At 55.0% G+C, this 11,806-nt stretch overlaps 3 protein-coding genes across 6 annotated transcripts in view; all 3 read right to left on the bottom strand.

The window, feature by feature from the left end:
- Positions 1-166, bottom strand: part of LOC102011708 (chromosome unknown open reading frame, human C7orf43) — a gene marked incomplete in the record, with an annotated part of 4,457 nt that extends 4,291 nt beyond the window's left edge. Inside the window, 1 exon segment of the mRNA XM_013509467.1 lies at positions 1-166.
- Positions 167-349: 183 nt separating this feature from the next.
- On the bottom strand, positions 350-7,152 carry Gal3st4 (galactose-3-O-sulfotransferase 4). 4 transcript variants are annotated; one of them, XM_013509493.1, is made up of 5 exons: positions 7,048-7,152; positions 6,259-6,415; positions 5,512-5,821; positions 5,023-5,326; positions 350-1,742 (listed from the first exon to the last, which is right to left on the bottom strand). In XM_013509493.1, the coding sequence occupies exons 3-5, from the start codon at positions 5,634-5,636 to the stop codon at positions 711-713; spliced, it is 1,461 nt and encodes a 486-aa protein (XP_013364947.1). In that variant the 5' UTR covers positions 5,637-5,821; positions 6,259-6,415; positions 7,048-7,152; the 3' UTR covers positions 350-710. The 4 variants fall into 4 exon arrangements, with proteins under 4 accessions (XP_013364947.1, XP_005413791.1, XP_013364949.1 ...); XM_005413734.2 differs by having other exon boundaries at positions 6,259-6,317; positions 7,048-7,151; XM_013509495.1 differs by having other exon boundaries at positions 6,259-6,367; positions 7,048-7,150.
- A 624-nt stretch (positions 7,153-7,776) lies between these two features.
- The window catches only part of Gpc2 (glypican 2), a 6,438-nt gene continuing 2,408 nt past the window's right edge, over positions 7,777-11,806 (bottom strand). Inside the window, exons 4-10 of the mRNA XM_013509490.1 lie at positions 11,548-11,628; positions 10,699-10,861; positions 10,341-10,471; positions 9,958-10,104; positions 9,733-9,872; positions 9,472-9,647; positions 7,777-8,668 (exon numbers count right to left, since the gene is read on the bottom strand). Of these exons, the coding sequence (XP_013364944.1) occupies positions 8,409-8,668; positions 9,472-9,647; positions 9,733-9,872; positions 9,958-10,104; positions 10,341-10,471; positions 10,699-10,861; positions 11,548-11,628 (1,098 nt within the window). The 3' untranslated portion in view covers positions 7,777-8,408. The remainder of the gene's footprint in view (positions 8,669-9,471; positions 9,648-9,732; positions 9,873-9,957; positions 10,105-10,340; positions 10,472-10,698; positions 10,862-11,547; positions 11,629-11,806) is intronic.

Here is an 11,806-nt window from a genome sequence, read left to right as displayed (position 1 = left end):
GGCGGCCCAGAAGACCAGCCGGGTCCGGAAACCGGGGCAACGAACCCGGAACCCAGACCCGGCGGCGCCGGAACCGCGATGCGGGGCGAATGACTGGCGAGAAACCGGAAACGGAAGGGGCGTAGCTCTGGGGGTCCCCGGAATCTGTATGGTGCGACTGTGTCGGAGGGGGCGGGGCCCAGGGCGCTTAGGCGACGGTGAGACTGGAGATAACAGATAGAGGTTTTGCTGGGAAGAACTGTTAAAAGAACCCGTCCTTCCCCGCTTCTGCCTGGCAGCCTCTCCATCCTTCCCCGCTTCTGCCTGGCAGCCTCTCCATCCTTCCCCGTTCTTCTTTACACGGATCAAGTGACGATTTCATATCATTTATTCATTCAACAAACGCTTCACAGTGAAACGTTCATATCCCAATAACAAATATTTCATAGAAAATGTGCGTATCATTGCAGCTCACCATGCCCCAAACTTTTCGGCTTACTCCATCTTTTGCCCCTCCAGCGGGGTTTAGAGAGGGCCACACACAGACCTGCCTTGGGACAAGAAAGGGGAAGAAAGGGGCAACGTGTGTAGTGAAGGGAGACCTGTCGAAATTCCCAGGCAAAGGCCAGAAGACTTGGGGCTTGAGTCAGGGTAAACTTCCATCCCTTGGGAGGGAAGCGGAGATCGCTTCAGGCAGCCCCTCACTTGTGTCCCAATCTGTAGTCTGACGCCTATGGGGAGGGCAGCCTTGAAGTCTTAAGGGACAGAGAGACTGTAGGGGGAAACTGCTTGGCATCCAGCTTGTCCTTGTACTGTAGCTCAGGGGTAGCCAGGCGTTCACACTCTTCCTGGTCCTGGGGGCTCAGTCCACTCTGAAGTACATAACCCAAAACCTTGGCTGACCCAAACTGGAAGGGGCGGAGCTTCCGGTTGGTGATGTATTTGGGGTCCAGAGCCTCACCCCCTACTAGGCAATGATTAGCCAAAGCCTCTCTGCGAGCCCGGAGCTCTGCCACAGCACGCTCCAGCCGTCTCTGGCCGTATTGCTCTATCCGTGCCCACAGACTGCGGTTGAAGTGCTCGTAGAGAGCCCAGTCCAGGTTGTTCCAGGCTCGGGCCCGTGCGGTCAGCTGCGGATCTTCGGCACTCAGTTTACCGTTGCTGGCAGCGTTGAGGCCCTGCTCCCTTCCAGCCTGGGCATTGTGCATGAAGCCCACCACGTCATCCACGCCCCAGCACAGGGCATCTGCCAGCAGAACCAATGACTCATCAAAGTACTCAGCCACCATGACCAGGTCAAAGACGGAGTCCAGCCAGGCCAGAGCCCACTGGATGAAGGGAGAGGACCCCAAATCTAAAGAGGCAGGACTGGCTGGCTGGCTGTGGCCGTCAGCAACTGTGGAAACAGGCTGGAAGAGAGCCTTGGGATCCCGGATTTGGGCTCGAGGGCCAGCACCAGAAGCTAAGACATGCCGCTGGAGCAGGCTGGGGTCTTTGGGGAGACGAGGATTCCCTCTGTTAGTCCTCATCTCTGGAGGGAAGGGTAGGCCAAAGTCAAACCACAGTAAGTTTCGGGCATAGTGGTCTCCACGGGCCCCCGGTCGGTAGAAGGCCCGAGGACTGGCCAGGAAGGCAGCCAAGGATGGTGCCTTGCGGAAGGCTGACGAGGTGGATTTATAGTAGGAGAAGGCAGAGCGGGCCAGAGCTGCTGGGTCTCGGACAATAGAAAAGAAGAAGCTGTCAGAAGGCATGACCTGAAGTACCTGCAGAAGACAGAAGACGGACACAGGGATAAAGAAGTGGGCCAGAGAGCAGGAAAAAAGTAAGCACAGGCCAAGCCTCTGCTGATCCCTCAGCCTCCTCACAGCTCTGCTGGAGACCGCCAGCTTCTTACACCAGTTGTGTGGCCTGGGGTCACATTTCTAGACTCATTTTTTTTCATTTGTAGAATGAGGGTAATCGTAAGTTCTAGGGTGATTATGAAGGATCCAATAGATGATGTGAAGATACCCAGAATACGTCAAACTCATGGAGAACTTTAATGTCCTTGGACCTTTCTGCCTGGCTTGGTCAGTAAAACTTCTAGGAACCAAATCTTATGCTCATTTCTCCAACAAAAACCTATTGAGGGGCTGGGGATTTAGCTCAGCGGCACAGCGCCTGCCTGGCAAGCGCAACGTCGTGAGTTCGATCGCCGGTACTGGAAAACAAAACAAAACAAAACAAAAAACCTATTGAGTGCTGACTCTGGGACTCTTGGTCACAGCTCCAGGAAAGGACCTGGCCTTGGGGCTCTCCAGGGTGGAAGGAGGTGTGGTCTGTGATCACGGGTAGGAAAGGGTGAGAAAGGGCAACAATAGTGCCATCTGAGGCCAGCCCAGGATGGCCACAGGGTGAGGCTCTTCTGAGGCCCCTGGACTGGGGCATTAGGGATCACTGGGCACTTGGTAGAGTGCTACCCTCAGGACTAGGACCCATGATTCCACTTCTCAACCAGGATGGTGAGGATCAGGCTAAGCCATGCCCTAGCATACCCTTGCAGGCTGATCCACATAAAACTTTAGCTCCCAGATGCCCTGAGAGTTCCTGCCTCTGAAATTGGCTTCCATCATTGAATCTGACCTCTCTCTGTCATGACATTCTCCAATCTGCTCCACTACTATGGACATGCTAGAAGGGCAGAACCTTTGAACTGTCTCGTTGATGGCAGAAGAGAACTGCAAAGAGAATATTCTTTGGCATCAGATGAACCTGGAATAAAAGCCTAATTCTTCTATTTATGAGATCTGATTAAAAATATAGTAAATGTTTAAATTCAAGAAAATTTAGTACAGTAAGATGTACATTGCCATGAGTACCCCCCAAGTACCCCTCCCCTTGCTTTGAACACATTTATCCCATCATTCTCGCTGAGGCAGTTCTGGAAGTCCTCTGTTGTCAGTGTTTATTTGTGCCATCATGGCTACCTGATGTCCTGAACAGATTCCAGACGTTTATCTCTTCATAGTCATTTTGACTTTGGGGAAGAGCTAGGATTGCATGGTGTCCACTGTGGCAGATAAAGGTGGATGAGAACACACTGTAATATTTTTATGAGCCTGCCTTTCCATTGGATGGCACTTGGCAACAGCATTCACCACATTTTTTGATTATCTCTCCTAAGACACAAAAAGAGGACTTACGGAAGTACTTCACAAAGTGGCACCAACGATGGAATGAGTGTGTCTGAAGTGAGGGGAAGGATTTTGAGGCTTCCCAGCAATGTATCTTTTACTGTAATAAATTTTTTTTGTTTTGTTTTGTTTTTTGTTTTTTTGTTTTTTTCTGGTACCGGAAATCGAACTCACGACCTTGCACTTGCAAGGCAGGTGCTGTGCCGCTGAGCTAAAACCCCAGCCCTGTAATAATTTTTTTTAAAAAAATGTAAACATTCACCATGTATTTTGATCACACCTCATAGTGGTTATATGACTTTGTGTAGATTATTGATCCTTTCAGAACCTTCATTTATCCACCTGTAAATCTGATTAAACACTTACCTGGGAGAATGTGGAAGGGCCTGGAACATGATAGGCATTCAGTGACAGTGGTGAGCAGGAAGGTCATCATCCAAGCCCACAGGAGACGCTGACCTTAAAGAGCCCTGTCATCGCCTCTCTCCCAGCAGTGGTCCTGCTGCCCATAGATCACCCTGACAGTCCTCATCTGTCTGCAGCTCCAGCTCCAGTGAGAGAGTCCCTGCTACCTGGCTGAAGCTCTGCCACCTACAGATGCTGCATGCTCCCCTTGTGACACACAGGTGTGTGCATGCACGAACACGCACCACTAGGCCTCTGCTGATGCTTTGTTCCCTTTAAGAATGCCAGATACAAAAAAAAAAAAAAAAAAAGAATGCCAGATACTGCCCTTACTGCAAACCCCTGCTTTCTCCCCAGTAGAGAGAGTAAATAACTACTTTCCCCACAGCTCCAAATACAAGAACATATATGTGTGCACAGAAGTCTTCAGTTTGCAATAAATGGACCTGAGTTCAAATCCTAGCCTTGTCAGTTTTTTTGTGTGTTGGCAGTACTGGGGATTGGACCAGCGCCTTCACAAAGAGCTACATTCTCAGCCCCTTTTTAATTTTTTTTTATTATGAGAAAGGCTTGCTAAATTGCTAAATTGCCCAGGTGGGCTTGAATCTGTGATCCTCCTGCCTCAGCCTCCCAGAGTGCTGGGATGATAGGCCTGTACCACCACACCACACTGAGGAAGCCAGTCATCTAGCTTCCCTGAGACTTCATCTCCACATCTGTATAATGGACACATTGACACTGCCTTCCAGGCAAAGGGATGGTAATTATGCCGCAAAGTTGTTTCTTCCCTGTACGTTTTTATTTGCTCATGAATTGCCTTCCTAGGAGAACTCTCAGGTGCCTGGTGTATCCATTTGAACACTGAGTGTATGTATTTGTCTCTTCCTTAATTACCAAGGCTCCTGGGGGTCAGAATGGGCCTTCATCTGACTGTTCTGCTGTGCTCCACCTAGGCTTGATATAGAGCTGACATGAAGTCTCATAATGTGGCATCTGCCAGCTGTGGGGGTGCACGGCTGCAATCCTACAAATCCTAGAAGGCGAGACAGGAGGATCACAAGTTCACGCCAGCTAGGCAATTTAAAAACTTAGGGGGAGACCCTGTCTCAAAATAAAAAAGGACCAGGGATGTAGCTCAGTAGAAGGCCCTGGGCTCAATCCCTAGTACTGGAAGAAAAAAGTCATAGTTTAGAATAAACCCTAGGTGAAAGAAGGGGGACCCCAGAAACCCTAAATAGGAAAGGGAGCCCCAGAAACCTCAGATAGGAGGAAGGAAGACCCTGGCTCCCAGGCAACCCTGGGAGAAAGGACACCTGCAGAGACAGCAACAGAAAGACCCCAGCTTTGTGGCCTCCTGAGCAACTTGTGGGTGTGGTGGTGTGGGGGAACCCTCCTTTGGTGGTCTGGCCCGCAAGCCTGAGCCCGTCTCTTTCCAGCCCCACCCTGTGCCCACTGCACCGCTCACCTCTTTCAGGTTGAATCTCATATGGTGACAGAGGATGTGGAAGGGGGGCTGGGTGCCCCCACCCTGGGGACGGTAGCCTTTAACTCGAGAGGCCTGGAAAAGCCTTGGGTAGCCGAACTGGTAGCGGGTAGGGAGAGCAAAGCGCAGCCCGTGCCGGTCCCCGTAGCGATGAAGCAGGTTCAGCACAGAGCTGCTCCCGGATTTATGCGTCTTCAGGAACACGAGTCGCTGCCGGGGCAGGCAAGGCGAAGCAGCCGGTCCCAGGGATGGAAACCAGGGTTGTCGGAGCTGCAGCCCCTGGAGCCTGGGAAGAGATGAGGTGGGGGAAGGGTCCTATCCCTCAGCAGCAAGTGGAGCAAGTGGCTTCTTGCAAAGAAAGGACAGTGGGTGTACAGGCTCCTCTCAGTCCCCAAGAGTGACAGCCCCAGGTGGGGCCAGGAGGGGCCCCTGAGGAGCATCTATGAGGAGATGGGACAAGACGGAACTCACCTCCTCTGGAAGGGCCCCCCCCAGAGCTGCAGGCCAAATCCGATGGTCATGAAGACTCCCAGAGCCACCCCCAGGCTCCGAGGCCCCCACAGCCGCTTGGTCCTGGCAGGAGACAGAGGGCCCATGTGGCGCAGGGAAGGGGACGCTAGACAGAGAGAGAGCCAGGGCCAAGAACAGAGGCAGAGACAGCTTGACACAGCCGTGCAGCCGTGGAAGGCGTGTTTGGAGATCGGGGGGTCATTCCCCAGGCCTCTTCGAAGCCCTGGTTGAGTCTGCCCCTGAGTTAGCAGATTTTTGCCTCTGTCAGCGTCTAGAAGGGAAATGAGGGGGAAGGAGGGGAGTCTAAGGAGAGAGGTAGAACCTTTTCTCCTGCCACAGCTGAGACCTAATTCAGGAAGGGGAGCCCTAGAGGGTGCTCTCCACACCCGGCCCTTGTAGGTGGCCCCAAACACTCCTCTTGCTATCAGCATCCTGCTGGTCTCCAGCTCCCCACCCTCAGTTCTCTCTGATGTTCAGTCCCCCCCACATCAGGCATGAAACAGCCACGGAGAGAGACCAGACCCATGGGCTGATGACAGTCAGGTCAGGACATTGTCAGCTCGCTGGCTTCCCCCTCAGCCCTCCTGTCTGCCACAAATGGAGTTCAAGAATCCCCTTCTGTGACCAGGGGGAAAGCTACAAGAGGGAAGGAGGGCCAGACAGGAACAGGGTGAGGAAGCAGGCAGGAGGAAGGGAGGTTGGACTTACAGGAGTGACTCTTCAGTGAGCACAAGCCACAGCATGTTTAAACCTCAGTGTGACAGGCGCTGGGGTAGAAGAGGGAGATGAAGCCAGTTCCCTGGACACAAACCCCATCCTACTTCCCAAGACCATGAATGCAGTGGAGGGGATTCGGAGGGTGGAGCTGAAGAGAGGAGGGAGGAGGGGGGAGAGAGAGAGAGAGAGAGCAGAAAGAGAGAGAGAGAGAGAGAGAGAGAGAAAGAGAGAGAGGGAGAGAGAGAGAGAGAGAGAGAGAGAGAGAGAGAGAGAGAGAGAGAGAGAGACTGAGTCTTAGAAAATAGATATGGAGAAATACATAAACACCAAGATATGGCCTTCTTTCCCGGCCTGATATCCCTAACAGGCTTGGAGTCTGACTCCACCCCTTCAGATTTACAACCGGCAATCAAGGACCACAGCCCCTCCAACAAGCCTGGACAGCCCCCTTTGTAAATGAGTCAGGGCTGACCCCAGGCAGAGAAGCCACACTGGCTACCCAGGGACCCACCCCTCTGACACCGCCCCCAATTTCTTCCCCTATCACAGCCCCCAGGATCCAGCTGCAACTCTCTTGAGTTCTTCTTCTCTTCCCATTCATCTTTATCTCTTCCCATAACCCCTATCTCAGGCCCCTGCTCACTTCAGTTTTGGAGACTGCTCAGTCTGTCGCCAGCCCTTTGTTGGCCTCCTCTGGGGTCCTATAAACCCCTCAAGGCTCCTCCCATAAGTTCAAGGGTCCTTCCACCAGCCCAGCCCCAGCTTTCCTTGCCCACTCACCAGGCCACAAAGGGAGCAGCAGGGAAATCAGGTCGGGCCCTCCGCCTGTCTCAGCCACCACCCTCTCTGCTCAGCTCAGCTCAACTTTCCCCACAAACTTTCTCAGCACCCAGGCTCCTCCCCTCCCCTCCCTTTGTCCCGCCAGCCCAAGCAGCTGCTTCGGCTTTGATCGCATCTCTGGGTCTCTCCCTCCTGCATCTTTCATTCTCATTGGGGCGCCTGGCCTGCCCTTGGAAGACCCCATTTCCACCCTCCTTTCACTTCAGAATCAATTATACCTTTTCCTCTCAGCTTTCTACAGAACAAAAGAGTCATTCAGAGCAAAGAAGAAAGCAAAGGAAAAGAAGAGAGAGGCACTGAAAGCAAACATTGTCAGGGTAGCCAAGGGCCGACACCCAGAGGACAAGAACTCCCACCCTGAAGGCAGGGGCAGTGCTGTGATGACGTAGATAATGCCTGTCGTGTTTAAGGCGAATTTTGCAGGTGACAAGGTGCTTCTTCATGTAGCTCCTGTTTCTTTCCCACAGTGCTCTATACTTTATGGAGGAAGTTGTTCAGCCCTTGTGGGCAACCTGAAGACCAGAGGTCAATCCCTCTGGCCTGCCTGGGGTGGGGAGAGGTCCAGAGAAGGCAAGAAGGAGGCAGAAACTAAGCCAATCACAGATGCCCTGTGGCGTCTGCTGCAGTCCGGGATCTGGGAGGGACGATTAAGACACAGAAAGCCACACACACGGTCCAATAAATTAACATTTATTTACGAATAAACACTGACTCAAACACCGAAACATGAATGGGAGCTTGTGAAGGATGTAGATGGCAGAGGGCGTGAGATAAGCCCCTCTTTTTAAAATTGATCCTGACAGAACTCAACAGAACCCACGCCCATTGGGTCACACAGCCTACTCACACACTCCCAGCCCCCGCCCTGCACCCCATTAGCACCCAGCTCTGTCCACTTCTGAGACCAGGTGCCCCACCCCATTACCGTTCCACCCTTCCCCAATTCCAAATTCCTTCGGCCCATTCCCCTATGGCAACTCTAAAATTCCTCCCTTTTCCCCTTATTGGAGCTGATGATCGGCACTCAGCCTTAGAGAGCTGAAACCACACTTCCTTCCTAAAATAAATACCCCAGCACCTCCTCCCCAGTTACCAAATGAAAAAATAAATACTGTGAACACCCACTCAGCCCCAGCCCACCGATGGGAATCTCCTGGATGTGGGGCCCCAGCCATTCACCTGCAAAGTCCCTTTTCCACCCTCTCTGCAGCCCCTTCGACTCCTCCCGCCCCAGACCCAGCTGAAGGGAGAGGAAGTGAACCGGCTGTTACTCCTTCTGATGCTAGGGCACCCTTCCCGGGTTATCGAGGTCCAAGCAGAGCCAGGGCTGAAGAGAACAGAATGAAGACAGGCGGGGTGTGAAGAGCAACAGATGTCACCCCACTCCTGCTCCTGCCTTGGTTGTAGCGAGTGCTGCCACCTCCGCCTTTGCCGCCAGGACCTTCCCTGCGAGGAGGGCGCGGGGGCCTTGGGGGCCGGGCTGGGGGGGCCACCGGCGCTGTCCCAGCCTTCCAGTCATCTGCATACTGCTGTCCCCCTCCAGAGCCACTAGCATCCTCATCTGCAAGGAAGAACAGAGGCAGGGTGGGAAAGCGTGGAGGGGCACAAACCGAGGGGAAGAGAAACAGTGACAGAAACGGGGGTGGGGGGCAGGGAGAGAGATACAGGTAAAAGGGGAAGCGACAGGAAGGCAGGGAGAGAGAAAGCAAGATCAGACAGCAGACCGGAGGAGAGAAGGCGTTTGGAGACAGGAAAAGTGATAATTAGAAGTAAGAAGAGACAGATTGGGAAAGAGGATAAACGAGAAAGGAAACAAGTACACAGAAGCAGAGAGCCGACAGGAAGATGGGTGGGGAGAAGAGACAAAGAAAAGGACAGAAAAAAAGAAAGTCTGTGACGTGCCTCGGTGGCAAATTCCACCATGGGGTGCCTGCCCATTGTCACCCCTGCGGCTTTCCCACCTTCCTCCCCTTCTGCAACACTCTGCCCTCTATAAGACGCTTCTCCACTCTTCTGTAAGTTTCTGCGCTTCCCACTGAACTACTGTACCCTAAGGTACAGATCCACTCATTCATTGGTCCTTTACCACTACCTTTGAGTCAGGATCGCAGTAAAGGCTTCAATGAAGGAGAACGAATGAAGCTAAGAAGCCTGGGTAGTAGTGGGGAGATGGGGCCACGAAGCGAGGGGGAGCTCGGGGAACAGCAGGTGGTGCTCATCGGGTAATGGGCAGACTTCTTGAGGCAGTACGTGGAGCTTGAGGGGTAGGGGGTGGGACTCGCGCTAGTGGGCGGAGCTCACGCGCTAGTAGGCGGGCTCTTTGGGATGGTGGGCGGGGCTCGTGCTGCAGTGGGCGGGGCTCACCTGCATCACGCTTGTCTAGGTCCTGGCCCAGCGCCGCAGCCCTCATCCTGGCAGTGGCCGCGCGGAGCTGCAGCCTACGGCGGCGCGTGAGGACGTCCGGGCCCGAGACATCCACATCCAGCTCGGGGTTGTGGAGCTGCTCGGTCGGGGAGGCCCCGACCACCGGCTGCAGGTACCTGCAAGCACAGCACCGCGAAGGCTCTGGTCGGCCGCCGGGTCTGCTCGCAGCCTACCCGCCCGCCACCGATGCCCCACTCTCACCGGCCTCGCCCAACGCCAGTCCAGCAGGGCGCCGCCTCCTGCGAGACGTCCGCGGCCATGCGGGAGTCCCCACACACCGTCAGGGGCAGCCCGGCCCAGAAGCCTCGCACCCGGCCTAGCCGCTCGCGAAGCTCCCAAACCTGTGCGACAGACGGGGCGGGCCGAGCTACAGCGCGACCCCGCGACCCCGGCCCGCCCGCATCCCTCGCCCCACCCGCCACGCACCAGCCGGTGCAAGTTGGTGCCTGCCGCTGTCGTGGGCCGCTCCTCCTCGGCCGCCGCCCTCCACGGTCGGCCTGCCTCTTCCCGGGGCGCCGGCGCTCGGCGGTGGCGGGCAGGCACTGGGTGGGGAGTCCCGCATTCCTGAAACGCCTGTGCAGGAAGCAGACCGTGAGACAGTCACCCTGCGGGCCACCCACACTGTCGCCACCTCCACCCTACATTCTCCTCAGATTCCCAAACTATCGCCCACCCTGAGCCTCACCTCTGCCCTTCCCCCCTGCACCAGGGCTCCCACCCCACAATGTCCTCTGCCCCGGGCCTCACCACCCTTCCCTCCCCCTACCTAGGCTGACATCCCATGGTCCCTCCATCCCTGCCTCCCATACCTTGGCTGACACCTTCACACTGTTTTCCTGCAAATACATCAAACCCTCTGAGATCTTCACCCCAATGGACTCAGCAGCCAGCTCAAAGGAAAAGGGCCCCTGGAGCTTCTCAGCCAGGAGCAAGAGACCATCTTGAAGGAGGAGGAGGAAGGGAAAGGGGTTAAGGTTGCGTACTGAACGAGGATGTCCCCACAAACCCTCACCAGGGTTTAGAAGGAAGCAGCAAAGTGGAGGAACACCCCCTCCCACACTGTATTCTCCTCTCCCTATGGCTCTAGACTGCCCCATGCCCCTACCCACACAGCCCTGGCCTCCCTGAGGGCCCGCCTCCATCCCAGGCTTTCATGAACCCCCTCACCCAGATAGCTGCCCCAGTCAGGCTCCAGTCCCTTGCTGCTGAGACAGCCGTGGGCCACGTTGAGGCAGAAGCCCCGGCAGGGCATGAGTGAGGGAACGCCCCGGCAAAGGGGGCATCCAGTCAGACGCATCAGAGCCTGCCGGCAACCTTCAGACACAGGCACCTGGAGGCAGAGAACTGGGCTGTTTCATCCACAAACACCCTGGCTGTTCTTGGTCAAGCCTGCTGCTAGGCACAAAGAAAAGCCAAGTACAGCACCCTGCCCCACATCCCCAGGCCTGTGTAAGCATGGAGAATTGGAGGCCACAGGACTGCCAGAGCTGAGTGGGTGAAGTTCCCAGGGGTCTGATCACAGATTTTACTTCATGGGGGGGTGTATTATTGGAGGAGGTATTGGAAGAAAGGGCAAGGGCAAGAGCGAGCCTGTCCTGGTTGGGGAGAGACAGCAGGGATGGTGAGGAAGAAGGAAAGCTGAGAGGATGGGTGGTAGAGACAGGCCTTCAGCAGCAGGGTGGGAGCCATTGAGAGGTCCTGGGGGACCCACTGAGCTCAGTACTCCAATCTCAGACCACTGTGGAGATGAAAAGGCCCTCAGGGGCTGGAGGAGGTATGAGTCAGAGGGCAGGAGAGGGTCAGGGGTTACAGGAGATCATGGAAAACCATGGTCAGTGGAGACTTGACTCCAGCCTCCCTCCTCCCTGATTTACCCTGGGGGGCCAGGGCCTGGAGACTGATAAGAGGAGACCTCAGGCCTCTCCTTCCTCCTAGCGCCTGTCTCTTCCTTGTGGGGTCTCTCCCACTTCTGCCTCTCCCTCCCTAGGCCCTGCCCACACTCGGACCCCTTCTAACCTTAAGTGTTTCACTGACCACACTTCTTCCAGTCTCCAGGCCCTGGACAAAGGCCTTGGCAGCCACCAGAGCCCGGGTTATCTGGGGGAAGGGAGAGAAGGTGAGAAAAAAACCACAAGTTATCATAGGTCAGTCAAGACTGGGGCCAAGGGACTGCACCCAAGGGTTGAGCAGTGGGGGTTAAGTTTGTGGGCTTATCCTGGGGTGGACAGAGTGTCAGGTGGAATTCAGAGGCAGGTTTATGGGTTTGAAGGAATTA

This window comes from Chinchilla lanigera, unplaced genomic scaffold (assembly GCF_000276665.1).
Source record: "Chinchilla lanigera isolate Chin_1 unplaced genomic scaffold, ChiLan1.0 scaffold00172, whole genome shotgun sequence".
Lineage (NCBI taxonomy): Eukaryota > Metazoa > Chordata > Mammalia > Rodentia > Chinchillidae > Chinchilla > Chinchilla lanigera.
This window is presented reverse-complemented; position numbering and strand designations above follow the sequence as displayed.

What these genes read in the sequence shown, in the direction of transcription:
- Gal3st4 (XM_013509493.1), bottom strand. Translation starts at nt 5,636, where the DNA reads ATGGGCCCTCTGTCTCCTGCCAGGACCAAGCGGCTGTGGGGGCCTCGG. An exon ending in GGGGGGCCCTTCCAGAGGAG is followed by an intron (nt 5,327 to 5,511) that starts GTGAGTTCCGTC and finishes ATCTCTTCCCAG; the next exon opens with GCTCCAGGGGCTGCAGCTCC. An exon ending in TGAGATTCAACCTGAAAGAG is followed by an intron (nt 1,743 to 5,022) that starts GTGAGCGGTGCA and finishes TGTCTTCTGCAG; the next exon opens with GTACTTCAGGTCATGCCTTC.